The sequence below is a fragment of the Sparus aurata genome, chromosome 1 (genome assembly GCF_900880675.1).
Source record: "Sparus aurata chromosome 1, fSpaAur1.1, whole genome shotgun sequence".
NCBI classification, from domain to species: domain Eukaryota; kingdom Metazoa; phylum Chordata; class Actinopteri; order Spariformes; family Sparidae; genus Sparus; species Sparus aurata.
The window spans coordinates 16,541,423-16,564,003 of record NC_044187.1 but is presented as its reverse complement, the minus strand read 5'-3'; the positions used below and the strand labels follow the sequence as shown (position 1 = coordinate 16,564,003).

General features: G+C 42.5%; 1 protein-coding gene across 3 annotated transcripts in view; it reads right to left on the bottom strand.

Annotated features, from left to right (window-relative positions):
• Nucleotides 1-552: 552 nt before the first annotated feature.
• The window catches only part of fbxo41 (F-box protein 41), a 60,517-nt gene continuing 38,488 nt past the window's right edge, over nucleotides 553-22,581 (bottom strand). For all 3 annotated transcript variants that reach the window (XM_030421484.1, XM_030421475.1, XM_030421493.1), the window contains 10 exons: nucleotides 16,702-16,775; nucleotides 11,339-11,727; nucleotides 9,357-9,592; nucleotides 9,129-9,244; nucleotides 8,510-8,662; nucleotides 8,231-8,326; nucleotides 7,993-8,111; nucleotides 7,480-7,638; nucleotides 7,147-7,262; nucleotides 553-5,381 (listed from right to left, as the gene is read on the bottom strand). In XM_030421484.1, the coding sequence (XP_030277344.1) occupies nucleotides 5,319-5,381; nucleotides 7,147-7,262; nucleotides 7,480-7,638; nucleotides 7,993-8,111; nucleotides 8,231-8,326; nucleotides 8,510-8,662; nucleotides 9,129-9,244; nucleotides 9,357-9,592; nucleotides 11,339-11,727; nucleotides 16,702-16,775 (1,521 nt within the window). In that variant the 3' untranslated portion in view covers nucleotides 553-5,318. The remainder of the gene's footprint in view (nucleotides 5,382-7,146; nucleotides 7,263-7,479; nucleotides 7,639-7,992; nucleotides 8,112-8,230; nucleotides 8,327-8,509; nucleotides 8,663-9,128; nucleotides 9,245-9,356; nucleotides 9,593-11,338; nucleotides 11,728-16,701; nucleotides 16,776-22,581) is intronic.

The window sequence follows — 22,581 nt, the reverse complement described above, 5'->3', positions numbered from 1 at the left end:
TCCTGCTGTGAGGCAGGGCTGTAGTCAGGATCACCTAAACTGAGACAAAAGCCACGACCAAGACCAGAGTGTATCGAGACTGAGACAAGACTGGGTCTGAAAGTGTAGCTGATGCTGAAGTGCCTTAAACATGCATTCTTTCTAACGGCCAGCAGAGGGTGACCTCACCGGTTCCAAGTCCAATTGTATGTTAGCTTATGAGGAAATGTCCTGACTTCTCACTGGATGTATTACCTTTGGAAACAGCTTACACTCTCCTTCCACTCTCCTCACTCATCAGCCCCCCCACCGCTCTTCAATCCACCCCTGCCAACTCTTGACTACTGTTGTACCTGTTTTTTGTTTTTTTTGCGCCTAAACCTAACCAGAACATAAGCGTACCTTTGTGACAACGAAAATAATCAAATTCCTAACCTAAAGAAACGTAAAGTTGCACCACAATAAGCAACGCGTTTGCCTTTTTTTTGTGTGCACCTCAGCATAGTGTTGTGAGTGCAGAGACTTCCTCAGAAAAATCACATATAAGGGATTTAACAGCAATGTACGAGTGAATACAATTTAAAGCAATTTTATTGATGACAACAAATGAGTGAAAATGAGTAGTAAAACATTTCCATCTATTGCAGTCATTACAGAAGGCTGATCGTCTTTTCGGGAAAGTTTTTTCAGCAAACAGATTCCACTGTGTCGTTCGTAGGAAACATGGATGAAGATCGCGGACCGATTGGCATACCTGTCGATGGCAGTCGAGAAATGAATGAGTACAAAGACAGACGGCACACTTAATTGCCCAGATAAGTGTTGAGGTAATGTGTAAATTACTATTCAGATGAATGGGCAGAGTACAATCATTCATACATAAAATATGTACAGAGAGGTACATGAACACTCAGACACTGCTTTTTAATTGCACTGTATGATATACATGGGTGTTTGCTGCAACAGAGCAGGAATAAGACTTAATTTAAAGAATTAAATAATGAAATGACTTGAGGAAACACCTGGTTTATAAGTGATGTTTCAGCTTCTGAATTAAAAATAAATAAATTAGAGAGTTATTCTGCTTTATATTCGGAGAGGCAGAGAATGGAGATGTAAGCCAAAAAGTTATATTCTGGCGTACTTGGCACCTCTAGTCTGCAGTTCCAGAGCTCACAGGCTCTGTAACATCTTCAGCAGGTCCATTTTCACAATAAAGCAAATGTAAATGTTGGTATGAGCGTGAAATCTACAGTAATAATAATGCAGAGCTGAAAACAAAAGTCAGCGACGAATGCAAAAAGGTGAGCATAAGGTCATTTGGCAAATGAACCGGAAAAAAGCACTTCAATCTCATTGAAACAGTTTCAATCTTTAACTTCCCAACCGATGAGATATGAGAGACGCTGTAAGAGAAAAGAGGCTAACCGCACGTCTGTTGAGTCACAGAAGGTCATATGTAATTGCTCGTTTTTTTTTTTTCTTTCCCCAAGATCTCCCTTCCGATGAAACCGAACATGTGCGTCGGTTTCATTACCGCGACAGAAAAAAAACGCGCGACAGGCGTTCGTCCCGCCATCGGATAAACTGGCAGGCCCATTAAAAGTGTTCAGGAAAAAAAGTGCTTCATATTTTTGTCAAATACTGAGAAATAGCTGAACATTAAAAACAACACTCTTATAATAAACATCTGAAATATCTTCTTTTTTTTTGTTTGTTTTTTCTCACTAGTGCAACAACAGACTGGATCAAATAAAGAGAAGCGTTATTAAACCTGCAGGCAATCAAAGCTCTTTAAACATCTAATAATTTTCTCGTCACAGTAGCAGAACAGTTAAGAAGGCAACTTAATGATTGATGCTCGAACACAAACATGCCAACATTATACACATCGCTCTTTTTCTATAGAAATAAATAGCTGAATAATCGTCTTTATCCTCTTCTTAAATAATTTCCATCTCTATATGACTCTGATGCACATTTAATATAAAGTATCTAATACACAACTGCAATTTCAACACTACTGTTATACATAATATAGTTCTCTATATTTATCTTTCATTCAACTTTGGAGAGAAAATGCTTACAGAACGACCTGTAAACTTCAACTGTTTCCACTCAGAAGTAAGACCGTAATATTATATAACATCAAATGTTGGTCCTTTTTTTTTCTCTTGTTTTTGTGGCAGTTTTTTTTTCTTGATTTTTTTTACAAACATTATGTACAGAGTAGCTGATAGCGAAGGCAGGATTGTCTAAAACTCAAAATCAACAAGTGCTTTGTGTTTTCTCTATTGTGTCTATTCTTTTTTTAACATTATTTCCCCTCAATGAAAACCGACCAGTGTAGGATAATACGAATAATCAGTACTGGAAGATCATGAAGAAATGGACATCCATGACCCATCTCACACACTGACCCGGAACATCATCACTACAATATGCAGCTACACAAGTCCTCGTGAACATTTTCCGACTTTGAAGCGGAGAGCGAAAAAACAGCAGCTCTCCTTGTTGGGGCGAGTTTTTTGAGTTTTAAACACCAGCCCAGCATCCCTGGAAACTGTCACCGTGCTCCGCTGCACACTCGATTGTTAAGATTGCGTTGAAAGAGACGGGGCTTGTTGCTTGTCGTGACAAATGGAGTGTGCCGGGTTCAAATGAACAACTTGTTAAGAGACCTGTGGTAAAACAATGTCGCCGGAAGAGACGTGATGCCCTGCCTGACACGTTTCATGACGGTGTGCACGATTTCTTTGAACCAAAGTGATTGTAAGTGTCTAACAAGGGTTACTGTTTAACAGTAATCTAGTATTGCACTTCATAATGTTCGGGGACTTGCAAGAAGACTGATTACAAAACGCAGCAGAGGCAGAAAAATCCTGAATTTGGGTCCCTTGATTGGGGATGACTGCACCAACTCTGGATCCTAACCCTTCCCACAAATCTGGACCCTCTATGCCCGGGGTGCCCAAACTTTTTCCCTCGGAGGGCCAAAACTGGAACTTAACGGTGGGCAACCAGCCAGAGGCAAACATAACCAAGCCAGTCTCAGCCAGTTAAAGAAAAGAAATTCATGAAAACTTGAGTTGCCATGGTAAGTCACAATTACAAGATACATGTTAACTTGTTATCTCATAATTATGACTTTACTTCTCATAATAGATTTTTGAAATCTCACAATTTCAATTCTGTCACATGATTTCAACTTTTTATCTCATAATATCTCTCTCTCTTACATATATACCCATTATCTGATGGTTATGACTCATGAGAATATTTTTCATTTTCTTAGTTTTCATCTTTCTATCTCATCTTTAACCGGCTGTATGGGCTTCCATACAAATGCCTATTGTATTATGAAGATTCTAAAAATTGTTTTAGGATCCAAATTTGCTGTGATTGGACTGACACGATTATGAAAAGAGCATTTTAACACCTAACAGCATCAACATACTGTCATTTCTAAATGTTTTTGTTTTTTTCACCCGACACATCTGGCGGGGCAAAACTGAACGTTGTGGAGGACCGACTTTGGGCAGCCATGCTCTTTTCCTTGTAAACACATCTCTACACATTTTTCGAACTACACACAAGAGCCTGAAATACAGGTTTCTCTGTCATAAGTTTGTAGTTTCCTGATAACGTTATGAATGTTTTCTTCTCTGACTTGACGGAGCTCATCGAGAGTCACAGAGGATCAGAGCTGATACAACTGTTTTCACAGAATGAGTTCTGCTCCTTATAAATTATACATTTATCTTGATTTCTAAAAACATTGGAATCCTCCTTTAAGCTTTCAGTATTGCAACTTGTACTTCTTAAGAAACCTCTGCAACGTAACCTTCACGACATTTGCAGCCTCGAATCGCACCAAATCAAATTTCTAAATCGAAGGTGATACTGAAGACCTGATCCCTTTGGCTTTGAGTTTGGTAAGACAGTAAAGGTGACACATGTTCCATGATGCAACGAGTGCAAAGTGTCATATCTCACCAGCTGGCTGCTGGTTGTGTAGGTGCTTGGATCCACCAGCAGAGGGAGCCAGAGGATGTCAGCAGAGAAATATAAATCAGGATTAATCAGGGCCTCAGCTGCTATTAATAGGAATGGCACCGTTGAGTATGAAGTATGAAACACACATGATATAGAAACACTAACACCTGTATACACCTGGTGACCATGTCACATATGAAACACAACACCCTTATCAATCAAATCAAATTCCAATAATGTTACTTTTGACTTGAAGACATTAAATATCCGCCTCACATGGTCCCTTTCCCGTTCATTAATGGCACATTGGAGAAAATGCTCACTGGAATGAGGACGCACACCGTTACAAATGGCACCATTTTTTTTTTTTTGAGAGAGAGAAATGCATTATGGGTCATCTTCCATCAGGGGAGAAACTACAACCACCGAGAAAAACACAGAGTCTGGGTTTGTGACGAGATTCCGATCGCACGAGGAAGCAGAGGATGGGAGAGGAGGCTAAATGCATCGTTGCCATGCAGTTGGCTAGAAGACTGTCCAGGTCTGTGTGTGTGCAGGGAGCGCCGTCCACGCTTTCTCTCCGCTGTGCCCGGAGCTGGTGCAGCAAGTTTTCTGCCCAGGGTGGAAGCGGTAAAAGTGTTGAAAGTTGTCCGTTTGTCCTGCTCCAGAGCACAGTTACTGCAGGAACAGGCAGGATGAGAACCCATTTAATCAATGTGCACACACGCATACGTCAAGCTCCCGTCTCAAGAACTCTTAACCTTGCACTTCAGCGGAAAGTATGTATGCTTTATAATGTGCTCCCCGCCCACGAGCTGTTGGTGCTGAAGGTAGTCTCAAGTATATGTCAAACCTTGTGTGGATGCAGACAGTTAAATACAGCGCTGTCACCTGGCTCCAGGCGTTCCAAGAAAGGGATCTGACTCTGTGCGGCGACACGATCCGTTTTTGTGTTAAAACGAGTGACGACTGAAAAAGAGGATCTGACAGTTTTGTTGGATTATTGGAGTCTGGAAAGTGAAAGACAGGCCCTCATTGTGGTATACAGTGCCATTTTAAGTCCAAATGAGCCTCCAGACTAGTTTCACTCATAACCAACATGAAGGAAACATTGATTTCCCCTTACTGGAATGAGTTTTAGTTTTTTTTCTGTTTGAAGGTTGTATTAGTGGAGTATGCACATTGAGCCTCGGCCCTGGCTCATCATGCCGATCTTCTGTTGTTTCTGTCTGTGCCGCAGACGTATTCAACCCCTTGGAGTGGGCTCAAAACAGCTGGGTCTTTTTGATCGACTGGAGCCAAGATGGCGCCTCTCCAGGCTTGAAGGATCTGCTCGAAAGATGTTAGCAGAGGCTTTCTGCTTTCACATGGAGGATTTTGGAGAAGCCGGGTCTCTTCTTTAGAGCCTGGAACAAAAAAAAGGCAGGAGGGAATATCAGGATCTCATTTTCTAAAAAGCAGCTCAGTCGCCAGAATAAGATATACTACAATCTACAAACCATTAGTATATTAAAATGTGTACATGTTATATCATCATGTAAACATGTTTACAATATCAGTCTCACACTACGAGCATATGAGGTGATTTTCATTGAGGGGTGACAGCTCGGTGATAAGGCTGCCAAGCCAGTTACTACTGTTCAAGACAGCGTTTTAACGTTTGTGAGCGTCAAACCTCTGCACGTTTCTTAGCACCACATTGGGACATTTTCCAGCCATGTTAGCAAATATTTTTAACAAGACGTCTGGATGACTGCCCAACGAAAGACCAGTGTTCAAGGCTGTGATTTAACATTCCTAAGCTGGAAACCGCTGAATATTTATGAATATTTACCGAATAAGAATGTTGGGGTATTTTCCAGCTGTGTAAAGTGCTAACAAAACTGGATATTTTTTCATGAGATCTTTGTACATTTTCCATTTTTGAGACAGCTGCCAAGTCAGTGATCACCGTGCGAGACGGAAACATTCGCAAGCCTGAAACAACTGGATATTTGCAAGGAGACGTCGGGACGCTTTCAAGCCATGCTTGTGCCGACCGAACCAGGTAAACTAACACGTGATCTTTTCCAAATCATAAACAAGTGTTTTTTTTGTGCTTAATCTAAACTGGACCATGGTTTTCTCGCAACACGACATAGAAATCTGTACCTAAAGAAACATAGGAGCTGCAGCATAAAGACATGTAAAGTCTCAACATACCTGTGATTCACAGAAAAATACATTTGTTCTGAAAGCAACCTCTTTGATTTTTTCTGTATATTGTGCAGTAAAAATTCTCCAATCCCCGTTGTCTTGGTGCCTTTACATTTTTCTTCCGTTGACATGAAATGCGCACACTAAATGATCCATGACAGACAACTATAAAACCTGTAAAGCATTGAGGTGCAGCAGGTCAGGATGACTGTTCCGCTTCATCGGCTTCACCTCCACAGAACTTGCTTCAAAACACGGATGATTAAGCATGAGAGGAAAACTTTGGCTGCCTTTTTCACGGCAAACTTAAATAGGGAGGGATAAAAATAAATCATAGCTGTTTGTGTTTTTTTTTGGAGAGGTTACCTAACTGCTGTGAGCAACCCCACCATCTTGAGTGTTTCATCCAAGATGAACACACTGTAAGCTGACTCATAAAAACAGAACATAAATAAAACCTGGGATTTCGCAGCTTTTATATCTCGGTTTTTGTGTGTGTGTGTGTGGTCGGCTGCAGCAATGACCCGAGCCTCTCGCAGCGAGGCCTCTGCTCGAGTGAGTTAGCACCAGCGCATCCACAACCAGCCATCACTGGGGCTTCAAGCGTTGAGTCATGGTTTTTAAACGGAGTGTAGCTGTGGTATAAATAGATGCATCTTATCCCCTGAACAACTGTTGGCAAACGCGTTAAAAAAAGAAACAAAATTCACAAGAGAGCGCTCAACAGCAAGCAGACCTGGTGGTAGTTACTGAGTGAAGTAATAAGTGTGTGGTGGCGCTGAGGGGAAGCTCATGCGGTGACTGAAAAAACAATACCTGTCTTCCTGTAGGGCGCCTAAACGTGCACGTGAAATGTTAGTTATTCACATGAATACAACAAGCGCGATCTTCTCATCTGAAATATTAAGGTTTTCCACATGTATGAGCTGACTGAGGTGTGTGAGGTGTGGTGGGAGACGGGGAGGAGGCGGTTACCTGCAGCTTGTTCACCATCTCATCAAATAATTTTCTGGCTTCAGGGCTGTTGGGGTCCTCAAAGTAGTCTTCTATACCGATCTGAACCACGATGGACTTCAGGTTGCGGCAAACACCTACGTGAGCGAAAGGAGGATTTAGGCAAGAGATGATTATCTGGGAGTCAGCTCTGTGTTCGTATCACACATCTATTTAAAGTTACGAACAGTATGTGGAAATTAATTTACACATAACCCCCTAAATGGAGGTTATAGCTCAACCCAAAGTGTTTGAGGGGCCTACTCAACAGGACCGCAGACAGCAGGGCCTACTGTAGCCAGTGTTCAGACTCACTGTTGAAATGGAGCAGGGCTTTGGGAGTGACTGGCGTTGATGTGAGCACCAGCATTTCCAGCCCTTTCAATCCCTCTCTGCAAACCTCTGCCGCCACCTCCTGGTTGATCTCGCTCACATGATCCAATTCAAGCACCTGCAAGCGCATGCAGTTCCTCGCTGGGTCGAAGGGAGGGAAAGCAAATGTAGAGACGGGGAAGATAAGAAGTGATTACTCTGAATAAAAGACACAGTTTCACTTGTTTTGAGATTTTCGGCAGAAATGTGTATGTATTACAAGCAAGAAACACATTGTTTTTAATGTTTCTTTTTTTTAGGGGGGGGGGGGGACACATTTTTGCCAGTGAAGGTGCAAACAAGACGCTGGTTTAACGCAGCATCTGTGCAGTCCTTGTTTACGCTATGGTACGACTGCAGTCATGAATAAGGATGCAGTGTGACGGTCCTATCGTGAATATCAGCAAAAAATAAATCACCTGAAATTGAAACATTTTTTTCAAAGGCGACGTTTACCTAGAGAGGCCAGACCCTGAATGCCACATCCAGCTCCACCCACGCCGAGAGCACGGAGGTGTGGCCAACATCTTCCAATCGTCTGCAGGCACCGGTTACTGAAACGAGCAGGTTGTTGACTGAAAGAGACAAAAAAACAGTCCGAGGTCATTCGTTTAATCACCCAATGCACTGATATGGTAACATCTGGCATTGATAAGGCAGTCTCAGAGGTTCATCATGTTTCTCTGTATATTACCATGGGTGCAGTGGCGCCACCTGTAGGGAGATGATGTCTCTACATCCCGCTCCAAGGGCCCAGATCACCTCCTGGCCGACTGGGTCCGTGGCACTCCTGCAGCACAGCGAGCATACGCACAGTTTGCGTTTATTTCACATACATGTGACACTGTACGTCTACAGCATACGACAACGTGCAGTCTTACGGATGCAGTGAAAGCAAAGTAACTGGGTCGAAACATGAGTGCAGGTAGCAGTGGACTGGGAGAAGTGGGAGCTGCTGGGCGAACTGGTGTACCTGTAGGTCACAGCCTGCAGAGCTCGGCAGTAGCAGCTGGCCAGCCAGAGGGAGCGGTCGGTCAGCAGGTTGGGGCAGTGTGAAATCTTCAGTATCAGCAGGTTACTTCCTGTGGCCTTTAACAACGCCTCCAGACCTTCCTCCAGACAGCCACTTTAGATGAGAACGCAGCGGAAGGTCAACAAAAAAAAAAAAGACAGACCGAGAGAGCAGAGGGAGTAATTCTCCTGTCCTTCAGAGCAGCACTTCTACCATTTGTAGTGCAAAACAAAATGTTCCTGCGATGCTGGCAGCAATATATGCAGGAAGGAGCACATTTATGCCATTGTCTGCAAGACTTAGGAGCAGATTCCAGCTGTTATATCCACCATCTCTATCAGACAAAACATTTAGACACAAACCACTCCTTTCAAGCTTTTGTGAGCCTGCATATGAGGGAACACATAAATTAGTTGTTTATTAGAGCGCCGAACGCTACCATATTGGCTCTTTATGTGTAATTATAAAGCACTTATTAATGCCTTGTTCTGCATCTACTAGGCCTCCTAATTACTGTTTAATGATAGTAAGCAAGTAAGTGCAGCTGTAACCTCCTACTGTGCCTGTTTGTGTGTCTCACCGTGTGCTTTTCAGGTAGTCCTCCTTGGTCTCCTTCTTTCCCCGCTGTCGTGGTTTGAGGTTTTGCAGGATGAGAGAGTGCGTCTGAGTGCACCACTGAGACAATATGCTCAGGAACTGAGAGACAAACATGGAGATCAGTGAAAACCTACAAACAACATGCAGCTTTGCACAGTTCCGGTAATGCTACCAGCTGCATGTGTATAAAAACCAAATGTTCACAACGCACCTTGGAAGAAATGCGAGCGTTCTCCAGCAGCACCCTGGTCCACACAGCCGGGTGACGGGCCACAAACTTCCAGTCGCGGCAGACCTCGGCTGCTCTCAGCAGGGTTTTGGTGTCCAGGTAGGTGAAGATGCAGAAGAGAGCTGCGCGCATCTTCAGGATCTCCGGACTGATCACCTCGTTGGATTTGGATGGGCTCTTTTCATGACGGCATGGCTTGTATACTCCATCGGACCGACCTGAGGGAGGACAAACAGACAATCTGCTTAATCCTTTAACCCAATGTGGGTTAGTACAAGGAAAAAAAAGGGACTCGTTTTCAAAGATTTGTACCAATCCTTGAAATACAGACTATGGCCGCCATGTTTTGGACCATGATTGTGCCACTAGTGCCACTAATTTGTATTATTATTATTATTATTATTATTATTATTATTATTATTATTGTTATTATTATTATTATTGTTATATGTTTGAAAAAAGCTTGTAGAGATGGACTTCATTTGACTTTTTATTTCCGAAGAGGAGTCAATTTCTCTAATGAACCAGCACAAGCAACATCAAGAATGAATGTTAAGAAGACATTCTGTCACATGATGGCGCCAACCTTCAACAGGACGCTACACAAATGAGATTATATAATTTTTTTTTCTCCATCTTTCCATCTCTTCATTCTCTCTATTGGCTGATGCCTTGTGTCCAATCCAGGCTCGTCTTATTCCTCCCAGCAAGATTGCTCCGAGATGACTCATTTCATCTTTGGCCTTGAAAGGCGTCTGCTCCAAACGGTCGGGGCTATGAACCATTACTTACACTCTCGCTCTCTCTTCCTCTTTCCCTCTTTACTTCTCTCTCTCTCACAAACACACACACACACACACGCACACCACCTACGCTCAAGACTGCCAAATGAACTAAAAAAGCCAAGCTGTGTGTTACATGCTGTGAAAAAACTGCGCACTTGTAGATACATACCATCTGATAAGAGCTGGCAGAGGCTCTCCCAGTAAGGAAACTACGTCAGAGTGGAGGAACGCCAGTAACATGTAGAGCGTTACGTGAGAGAAATCTTTGAGTTAATGAGGCGGTCGTGGCAGTTCATACCAATTTGTCACAGGGCTCTGGCCCAGTTCTGCTACTTCACCCACTTCCTCAGCAGTCCTGGTGTTCGAAAAGAAACCCGACAGCAGGTGGAGAGAGACGGAAGGGGTGGCAGCAGTGAGTTTAAGGGATCTTGGCAGGGGCTGGGAAGCTAACAGAGAGACGTACAATCTGTGGTGGATTTGAAGAAATGTGCGGGCATGATTGGCGGTCCGACTTGGCTCGGCCAGGGAAGCAAAGCTAAGTGAGACGAGCGACTGTGATGTTACAGCAGGCAAACAGCGTGCTCACAAATACAGCAACAACAGAAATGTATGAATCAGTTTACTCATCAGCTTTAACAGACATTCCGTTGGAGAACAGCATAGTGTAAACCTCAGATGATGAACTCACCAGTGAGATCGCTGCAACCAAATTGAATTATGAGGTCGTACGCACGCACCCTGAACTGTTTATCTTGTTTCTGATGGTTTAATGCTTTTGTTTGTCTCTTAAATATCTCTAAAAGTGTCTCCTACTCATATACCACCCTCAGTCCATAGATCAATTGCTTAAGGACAACATCCGTGGCAGTGTTTACATTTCTGTGTCTACACACTGCAGCAGATTGGGGAATGGGGCCTCTTCCCTCCACGTTTACCATATATGTTCTGATCCGCATTCAGTTTGTGGTCTGAGCTCCGGTCAGCAGCACAGCTCCACTGCAACTTAACCTGACCTAGATCCACATCGGTCACTACTCTCACGGGAGTCATTTTAGAGCTTTTATTATATGAATCCTGGCTCCCATCTGCCTGAGCTGCTGGCTGGATGTGAGATTGGACAAGAGTGTGGGACATTTTCTAAGAATAACAGGTAGGAGCAACTTCCCAGAGAGCCGTTACCTGTGTTAGGGCGATATCCTGCCCTGCCGTGGTGGGGATAGGGAGCGGAAGACTGCTGGACCTCAGCCACGGCTCTCCTCTCCTGTTCCCACATCTCCACCTCGGACTCGGTGGTCCGGGAGCCCACGTCCGACACGTCTCCCTCCTCGCCTTCGGTGCTGTTCCTGTAAGGTCGCCGCTGCCAGTTCTGGATGGCCTGCTTACGGAGACCCCAGTTCCTCGATCCACCACCGCCACATCCAGGGGAGCGCTCGTAACCCCCCTCACCCAGCCGGCACTGCATGTGGTAGTACTGAGCCTCGGGACACTCCTCCATGGGATGCATCTCCACGCTGTCACTGTCGTAACCTCCAGAGCCCTGCGAGACGGATTTGATCCGCCCTGACGCTCTGCAGCGAAAGAGAAGCAACTGAGATTTCAGGAAATGCACTTATTTGCTTTCTCGTCGAGAGTTAGATGCACTTATCCACACCACTCTCATGTCTGCTTCTTAAATATGAAGCTACAGCTGGTTAGCTTAGCGTAGCACACAGAAGGGAAACATGGGGAAACAGCTGACCTGCCTCCAGGCAGAGGGAACAAAATCTGCCCTTTAAAAGAGCGTTTTAAAACTCATTAAACTACATGTTAAAAACTGAAGTGTAAACATGACAGATTGTGGTTTTACCAGGGTTCATGAAGAGGACTACTGGACAGGCAGCCAGCGACCAGCCGCTAGTGAAGACGCCAAGTCACTGAACCAAGCCAAGAATCAGCCTGCGATTTTTACATTTAAGTGAAATTAAAGTAAATAAACAAGCTATAATGTTCTAATTTGTAAGATAAATGTGTTTCTGTCTCAATAACAAAGTAAATCAATGTGCTTTTAAGACAAGATATAACTAATTAAAAAACAAGACAATGTAAAGGTTTTGTTGCAGAAGATGAAAAGCACCATGGATACGACTGAATAAACACACAAGTAAACACAAAACAGACAAAGAAAGCGTGCCTTGACTCTACTGTAATAAAAACATAGGAGACAAACAAACCTTATAACAAGGGGTCAGAAGGAGTGTCTCACAGAGTACAATAACAGTCGTCTTTTATGGTGGTTTCAAGACAAAAAACACAGTTTCCATTGGATATGTTTAACTGTAGGTTGTATAGTAGAAGCATCAGAGTAGCATCAGAGTAACAAAATGATCAAACTCATAACCTTATTTTCCCAGTTAAGGTTTTTCCCAGTAAAAATTAGGTGCTGCAAGATTTGACAAATAATCCGAAGTAAAGTCTTACGACTTGATTCAAAAGACTGATATCCGTTTTTTCCAGATATGGGATGTACAAAAGCCGAATGCTTCTGTTAGACTAGCTGGCTAGTTTCTTCCTGCTCCTCATGCTAAGCTAGGCTAACCGCTGCCCATCTGTATCTTCACTACAAGGAACAGATGAGAGAGTGGTATCGAACGGCTCATGTTTACAGGAAAATGAGCAAGTGTACTTTACAAAAACATTGAACTGTTCCTTTAATCTGTTAATGACGCACCATCAGCTTTGCTTTTAACCAACAAAATGTCAGAATCAAGCTGCCGATGAGTGTTTGAAGAGCTCTTGAAGCCTATTGTTAGTATTTTTAAATTTGAAACGCTGAACAGTTTGCACAGACTCATGAAGGTGAGTGACTGACAATCAGATATTTGTTGTGTTTTTTGTTTGTTCTGATTTGGATTATCTTGTAGAGCCACGTTTCGGAGAGTTAAATGCTATCTAATCATACGCTAACATTAATTGTATTACAGACAGCAGATAGTGATCTTAAGTATGTTAATCTGATTCTACGCTCACGTATACACGCTACGCACAAAAGACACGAGATTGCACCTGCTCTGAATCCTTTTGCGACCTAATCATTTGATTCCTCCTCATTATTTGTTTCTGTGGAGACTTCAGTCTCTTCAGCACAAAGTAAAATCCTTAAAGGTCCACTGAGGGCAAACAGCAGCATTGGTATTTAATTTGACAGTAATGGGTGCACCTCTGAAACCAGGATGAGCCACAAAAAAAGGTACCGCAATACTGACAAACAACAGCTACATTTCAGGGGATTCACAGTAGAATGAGGGCAGCTTCTGTATAAACGATCTGCTACAGTCCTTAAAATAACCTCCCATCCAATACAAGTAATGAGCGGTTACAAATATCAGCCTCTACAAAAGTAGGACATTTTTCTCTCTTTTCGCCATTCTCTATCTTCTCCTCTCGTCTTTCTCGCAGCCTAATATGAAGAGTGGAGGCATCGGCACACATCAATTTACGACTAAAAAATGAAGAAGCATGACGGCTGATACGGCAGGTGCCACTTATCAGCGCTTACAGGGGGGAAAGCGGTGCGCTGAAGATGAGATGAATGTTGTGCCTACATGAATTCAGATTATGTAAAAAATTAAAAACAGTGCTGCGTGTTTACGGTTTCTAAACTGGGTCAATGACACAACTGTGATCTGTTACAGTCTCATGAGCTGGTTGTAGAGCAGCGACTTGATAAAGAACTGCTCAGTGTTTAGTCAACATTAAATCATAAGACATAATGTGCCCGACGCAATCACATGAGTTGATTCTCATCATGAGACGCTCATGATTAGCAATTGCTGATTGATTTCAGTGTGCACCCAGAATGTAAAGTAGCCTCAGAGAGTAAATATAAAACAACTCAATGATCAGTGGAGGAAACACACTCAAGTAACAGTATATCTTGTCTTATACACATCTGCCAGCATGAAAAGGAGGCTTTACACTGATAAAAAGTTACATTTTATGTCCTCATGCAAATTTGAGAAGAACCACAAAGATGAATTGTGATTGGATGTCTGGAATTAAAGCATTACAACACTTGATTATGTATTTTAAGGGTACGTGTGAGACACGTCCACCTGTCGAAGGTCACTCCAAACAAGCAGGGCACAGCATGTTAACAGAGGAAACCGCTAACTGCTGCTCATTATACTCTTTGCCGTAGCTCAGTTAGCAGTGGAGCTAAGAGGCCCTATTGGATGACTGGAGTTTTTCCTGGACTGGGATTCATTGTGGACAACGTAAAGTAAACAAGGTCGGGCACTAGATTTAGTATGAACACAGTCTCAGCGGCCAACAGAGGCCAGTTTGTGACTCCAGGGAGGATGAAGGCAGCAGGCAGGGACATGACAGGCATGCAGCGAGAGAGTCGGGCATCGGCATCAAGCAAAAACAGTGTGTAGAGTAGGAACATTTTCACATCTCACTCCATGAACTGAGGATTTAGTGGCGACTTTTACTTTGGTAAAAGAAGGAGACTTTAATTTCCTTTCTTGACATTTGAGTCAATGGAGTGTTTTGTTTTGTTTTGTTTTTTATTAGCCTTTAAAGGCTAAGAGCAATTGTGAAATGTAGAGAAGGCATAGGACTCCCAACTCCAACTATGGGGGAGCTAATGCCTCTTGAGGTACAAAGTGTGGACAGGAAGGCCTGGGGCTAGCAGGTTAGCATGCTAACCTCAGCAGATATTTCTGCAACAGAATACATAAAAGTCTCAACATCAGCACTGTTGTTTCTTCATCGAAAATGTTTGCTCATGTTTAAACAAAAATTCTGGCTGAATGACTACCTGAGGTGTAAAACTGATACACGTAGACTAACGTTTGTTGCATGAGCATCTGGTGACGTCAGTATCAGTACTTCACTTTTGCACACTTGAGATTACAACCTGTACTTTCATCTGGTGGCAAAGACATCATGATCCCCGATGAAGAGATATTAATAATCAGAAGACAGAAGGCTCAACAGGTTGTTGCTGGGTCACTGTCTGTGTGCGTCTGTGCATGTGTGTGTGTGTGCTGTGCAATCAGTGAATCAAAGGGGGGAGGCCTGCTAAGTTGTGCGTGACGTCACGTTAGGAAACACATTCACATACCAACTGGGAGTGACAGTTGTGTTAGTCAGAGTGTTATGGCACGACCATGTGTCTGAAACGTCCAGCAGGGACCCAGAAATACTTCAGTCGGGGCTCCTGCAGAGAGACGTCCAACCTGCGCCTCACTGCTTCGACTGAAAACAAACGATCTGAGGGGCTTTTGATTTAATTTTCTTCATCGTATCAGGCATGTCACTCAATATGGTGTTAGGTTGTTTGTATAAATCAGAAGAACATTTTGGGCAAATAAACTCTTCATCCATTCCATTACAAACTGTTCTGTACTACACTACATATTAACTACATATTGTGCGAAACTACATGTAAGAAGAGGACACGCTGTATTTTCAGTGTTAAACAAACTATCTGCAGTAAATCAGGCTTTGTGTAAGCGCTGTAGGGCTGCAACTACTGATATTTTCCATCAATATATTGTTTAATAACAGATGATAGCTAACTTCCTGTCCGAGTTCTCTGTCCTGATTGGGTAAAGTGGGCGGGGATGTCAGAAAATGTCTTTTACTGCATAAGCGGGAGGAGGAGGAACATGGTTACTGACCAAACACTCTATAACAGTGATCACTGCTGGAATAAAGAGCTATCTAACATTTATTCTAATGAAAAAAAAATCATTTAAAACAGCTTTAAAAATATCACAAAATAGTAAAAACAGGCATTCAGAGGTCCATTTAGCCATTTTGTGCTATAACCAAAACATATTCAATTTATAATGAAAAAGCATTTGAGAAAATCAGAGGATCCTCACATTTAAGAGGTTGGAATCATTATAATTTATGAAAAAAAGTCTATTTAAAGATTAATCTAGTATTTGTTTTTGTTATCTCGTATCATTTCTGTAGAGGAGCCACAGAGTGCGCCTTCCTGTTTGAGTGCACACACTGGTCTATAAATGTTAGACAAACTTATAATATGTCAATATTCTTTTTAGCCGCATTATAATCTACGTTTAATTTCAACTCATGTGTGGAAATATAAAAGGGTTTGTGAGGCACTTTGACTGTTTGTATTGTCTTCTTCTGAGGTGCTTTTACCAAAAACCCGAAAAGCCAGGGCCGGCGAACGACAGCAGCTGTTGGCTAGAAGCTCTGGGGCTCCACAGGTTCGGTTATATTTCCACATAACTGTCGGATTAGGTTTCACTACATCAGCTCTCACACGGTAAGAGAGATGAGGTGCACCAAATCCACATGACAGCTAAGAGCCACAAAACCTCGAGCTGGATGAGAATCCTTACTTTTTTCCAAATAAATAAAACGACACACGCAGATTGAAAACATGTGAGTAAAATGATTCCACATGAATCAAAAGTAATGTGGAAATTGAAATCTTCTCTTCACCTCTGGATGGTTAAGTGCAACAGTCAGTGACATGAAGTCCTCTATGAATGTGGGATGGGAGCGGCGTGCTGACTCACCCTGTGCTGGGGGAGGATCGGCGCTCCGACACTTGGTACATGCCTCTCGTGCTCCCAGAGAGGCTGGAGTTTCTCTGCAGAGACACAAATATGCAAAGTGGGGGGACAAAGAAAAGTTTTATTAGTCAAATTAGCCAAAAAAAGTTGCCTCTAAGTGTGGAGGTTGGTGAGATTTTGTATTTGTGTAAGTATACTCCAGAACAGTGGTTGACAGCCTTGGCACTGCTTAACAAATGCCCGCTAAAAAGAAGATAAGATCACTCAGCGAATCAAAAAAGTAGCCTAATTCTGCTGTCATCACGGGAAGCTTCTCCATATCTATGAAGCTGATCCAAGGCTGTGATTGCTCAGACGTTCAACAAATAATCAAAACTGAAACACAGCCCAACAACACAAGTGTTTTTCTCTGTACAGTTTGATCTCACCTCATCTCACAGATTTGAGCATGTGAACTATGAATGGCGACAGCATCAGGCATAAATTAAGGACATCAGCGGAGAAATCTTTCTCCAAAAAAACAATGAGAATAAATGATGATCAGTCACAGTTGACAGGAAGAGGACGCTTGTTAAAATAATTGGGATGATTTTGTCCTGAAGGGGGGCACAAAAGAAAAGTTCAGAAAGTGAACTGCCCACTGGGGAGCATTAAAGATTCATGGTCATGTTTAGTTCACTCTGATATTTCTTGTCCTTCAAAATGAAAACTAAGTCAATACAGATTTAATTATACTCTGACATCAACCAAGTTGAGTGCTGCTCTACAGATACATTTTGACCTGGTGTTGGATTGACTCCATTCAAAATCATCTTTTGGGACCACAAATAAAACATTTCAAAGAAGTAATTGCACATAAATATCTCGTGTCCAAAGTATGCAGTTTGTCCTTAAGGTGGCAGTACAGGAAGAGTTCACCTACTGTAGAGGAACAACATCCTCAATAAATGTTATTATAAAAGTACATTAGATTTCTTTTTCATCCATTGCCATAAAGTAAAAACATTTTCCAAATACCGCTGCTACAGGAGGTCAGAACAGAAAGTGTTGCCAGAGGACACTTAAATGTGATGCACTCACTCAGTCATGCTGGTTGTTCCACCTAAAAACTCTTTTTGCAGACGATGCTTGCTGAAAGCCGACCTAAATTTAATGGTCACAAACACTGACAGTAATAGGTTTGTTCAGATGTGTTCATCACTTTGATGGCCCCCCAGAAACAGCTTTTTATTGTTTTCTGTGTTAGTTGCAGCTTTTCTGTTTTCAGTTGTGTCTTCTCTACTAACTGTACAGCACATTCACTAAATCAGGGCCCGTGAGCCACAGTTAGCCAGCACTGAGGCTCGATTTGGCCCAGAAGTTGTTAGAATAAATGTAATTAATAAAACGAACATGCTTTTCAAATATGTAGCATCCCTTATTATTATACGTTATGTTTCATAATCTGAGCAGAGTGACACTTTGTTTAGAAATGTAGTAAAATCAAGGGAACTTGGTTTGTTGCCATTTTGCATCTGAACAACACAGTACAATTACTGCTTTGTCCATGCTGTCAAACTGCTGAAGATGTCTTCTTGGTTTGCTTGTGTTTAATCTATTTGCATGCATTTCTTGAGCTGCGGCGCGTTGAGCTCTCGGGGGCCACCGTCAGAGGGGGACCAAAGTCTTCAGTGCTCATCCACTGGGGATTCTGAATATCCTTGAAAAATACTTCCAGGCGATCTGGCCGGGTAGTAAGAAAAAGATATCTTGCTCTTGACCAAGTTGTGGATGGACTCCCTCTGACAACACACAAACCACCATCCTCTTTTCCAGCTTCCCAAAATATTTGGTTGTAGCTCAGAAAGCAGGTGAGAACATTTCAAGTGTATTTAGGTGTGGGTGTGCAGCCTCGCTCGCTCTCTGTTTGCCTGAGAGCAAAAAAAAATCCTCAGAGTCACTCTTTCATGCACCACTCAGAGCTGCCTGTGCATTGAACTATGCTGTGCGTAGTGTTTGCACGCCCATGTATCTGTGTGTGTGTGTGTTTCTGTGTTTGTGTGTGTGTGTGTGTGTGTGTATGTGTGTGTGTGTGTGTGTGTGTGTGTGTGCGTAGAAGTGCCAGGTGGAACGCTGTGTACCAGACTGGCGACGTGCCACAGAGGGAAAATGTGCACAAACACAGACACTGTTGCTCTCTCTCTCCCTCTCTCTCTCTCTCTCTCTCTCTCCCTCTCTCTCGCTCTCTTTCTCTCTCTCTTTTCTCTTCCTCTACTCACACAGCTTGTTCCTGGCCTCGTGCCAGCGAAACAGGACCATGGAGGAAACAGGAAAAACACCATCCATGGCTCTAAGCCCTGGCCAGCCGTCAGTGAAAGGCAAAGCAGGGACAAAATCTCCCAGAAATGGATGGAACGAAACGCACTCATCGGAAACCAAAACTTAAATCTGGTGACCCCAGGTTTGCTCTTAAAACTCGAGTTAAAAGCTATCATCCCTGCAAAGAAATGATTCAGCTCGCACTAGAGAGAGAGAACAGGAAACAAGTCATCCATCGCTTCTCTCGCTGTCAGTCCTAAAATACCTCTGTGGCTCTGAAACCTGTCTCCTAGGAGATGAGGGCGACCCGGCTGATGCCGTGACAGACGGATGCAGAAAGTGAGGTCGCGAGGGCGTGTGGCTGGTTTGGTGACATCTCTGGGCTTCCCTTGACAGCTTAACAAGGTGCCAACCAGTCTGTGATTCCACATTTTGTTCCTGTTGCGTTGATTACTCATGGCCGTACGATGTTTAAATCCAAAGAGAGAACATCTAAGTTTAGGTAGCAGCGCTTCAGGTCAGCCACAGGTCAAGCAAACACAGGTCTATCTCAAGGGGAGACACTAGAGGTGAAGAGGGCAAAAGAAATGTCACCAGTTCTAGATATCTCCATAAAACTCCCCCATTTTAAATGTTACCTAAATATTTTGTATTACAGTTTCTCTGAAGTTTTATGTTTTAATGCTGATAAAATGGAAAATATGCAAAAATGTGTATTTCCGCAACAGAAATCGGAAAATTGGATAAAGCCAGGTTCAAAATCACTTTGATTTCATTTAAATATTAGAATCAAAGGTTTTTAGAAGGGCAATTTGTGTTTTTATCCCTTCATAAATCAGAAAAGAAAGACAATTTTGCCATATTTTTAGGAATAAAATGTTATATAAATCACACTATGATTGGCCTTTAAAGATATGTATCGTAAAGTCATATCACCATGAAACACCCCCAGTTGAATTTTATCAAGACTTTTATTTTCCGCATTACAAGTTCCCTAATATTTTATGTTTTTGCAGCATTTCTGCATTCAAATGTGGAAAAGGCCACCAGACCCACGTTCTGTACTTAATCATCCCAAATGTTTCCAATAATGTTCAAACTCAAAGATGTCTGTAGTCATACTCAAGGAAACGGTGCGTTTCATTTTGGAGATAAATGGAGAGAATTGAATAGAAAATAACCTAGTTTGTTTCTTTGTTAACATGCAAAGCAAACAAATTATTTGGCAACAAACATGTCGGAGGCAATACTAATGCAAATCCTGCTCATATTCTGTCCTTATTGTCAGTATGGCATGTGGTACTGGAAATACAATCTCCAAGACATTTTAAACCTTGGCAATATAACTAAGAGGCTGCTAAATGAAGATAATCACCTGGTTACTCACAGGTGGCAGGAAGGCATCGACAGTGGTAAAGATATCGTAGAGGAAATATTCGCAATGGAAAAATGCGAATGACTCCGATTCTGTTGGAGCGAATAAAATGTTGTGTTTTAATGTTTTACTTGTGTTTGCCAGAAGGCAATAAAGACTTAAGTGATATTCCCACAGGCTACTTAAAGCATTACAAAAGAGCTATCACTCACAGTGTTCACCGCACTTTACGACGGTACCAAGTGACTGAGGATGTCAACAGTATCTGTGCACTCACTGACAGGGATTTTTTGACTGAGAATCTCTCACATACACATGAGAGGTAAAAGGAAACAGGCAGATCCGTGGCCACGTTACAGCTGATTCAAAATCATGTTGGACCTTCCACAGGAGCAAGAACTGGTTTCCATGGCAGCACACAGATCCGTGCAACGAAACAGGTCGCCTCTCTTTCCAAGAGGTGTTGGATGATAATTTGAGTAAGTGACATTTTTCAGAACAGAAAGTGTGCTTTTACATTTTTAGCCTTGTGTAATAAGGCAAAAGCAAGAGAGGGGGGGGGAGCTGTAGAGAGCCTGCAGATAAAGAGCTGATCTCCAGTTTCCGGAGCACAAGGCAGCTTTTTATGCGAGTACACTCTCTGGTCAGGATGTCGTCTGCTGCGGAGCTTCACTGTTTTCCACTGTTCGAGCGAGGGGTCAAGCCTGTACATTCACTTTGCTATGATAAGATGCTGTGGTGGGCGAGCCTTACTTGATTAGAAGAACAAAATGCTGTAGATACATGGCTTGAAGTATGCAGACACCCTTATCCACATATTTTTGTGAACTGTTGTTCTCAGCCTGCATAAGCACGGCCTATTACAGATAACGCTGCAGCATGCAATCTGTTTTTCTGCAAGCTGCTATCTGTGTTTCGCTGTTTTTTTCTGAAACAATGACAATAAAAATCTACTCTATTCTATTCTATGCAGTGATATTCAAAACACTGTTGTGCTTCTAATTTTGCAGCAACAGTTTGGAGGAGGCCCTTCCCTGCTTAAACATGACAGAGTTCTCATCCAGGTCCATGCCTAAATCTTACTAACCGTTGTGGCCAAAGGTCCTGGGTGAGTTGCGGCTAATCGAGAAGGATACTAACGGCCAGCAAAAGATGTTTACCAACACGTACAGTACAGTGGGGTCATGGTTGGGTGTCCACATACTTTTGGCCAGGTAGTGTATTCAGCCAGTTTATCAGTCTTTGAAAGTGGGTATTAAAAATGTTACATTCTAAATCTGATTAATTAAATGAGAGAGACCTAGTTGGATTTTTATAGGAAATAAGATTGTCCTACCCTTTTTCACTACATGTAGGTAAGCTTGCCGCTGCAGCCAGTGAACCTGGTGTTACATGGTGGTGACGGTGACACTGATAACATTACTAGCCCATCGCCCCCACCATCATTTTGCAGCGATGGACAGTTTGAACTGCCACTCCATGCAGCAGTGGGGCAGCACATATTAGCAGAGTACCTTGTAAAGTGTGCAGCCTGTCGCCTGCAGCTCTTCATCTAACTGCTCCTTCTTTTATTCATCACTCACAGACTGAATGAAACTCCTCCCTGTATATTTAAAACTGATCCACAGTCTACAAATGCCGAAAATGATGTTGACTTGCTCTGTAAATGTTTTTTTGATGAGCGATGTCGGTGACTGATGCCAATTTTACTGAACACGTTGCATTTCTTGTGTCCACCCTACAAAAAGTCAATCCATGTTTTGCCTGTTAAATGCTCTAAATGTGAAGCTGCAGCAGAAGGAACTGTTCGGTTTGCATCAACATCACGTTGACACAGTGTTCTAAAGAGAGTGAGTGTTTTTCAGAACATTAAAGCACGTAAACGTTTTCTAGTTGAAAATGACCTTTCAAACACATGAGTACGGTACAGCGTTAGGGACGTAAACAAAACCTACATTCTAGAGAAAGATTAATCCCACGTGCAGTCATTTAAGCACACATTTTATATCCATGCTCTGTAACTTCATTTCCTAATTTCAGGTAATAAAACAACAACTGCGCGAGCTTTAATTAAAGTCATGGTAATACAGCCATGGAGGAGGTAATGTCTGACTGGTTCCAGGAAGAGGAGGCACAACAAATGAGCTTAATGACTTTAAAAGACCTCGAGAACACGTTCACAACACATTTACATAAACACTCTCGTGATC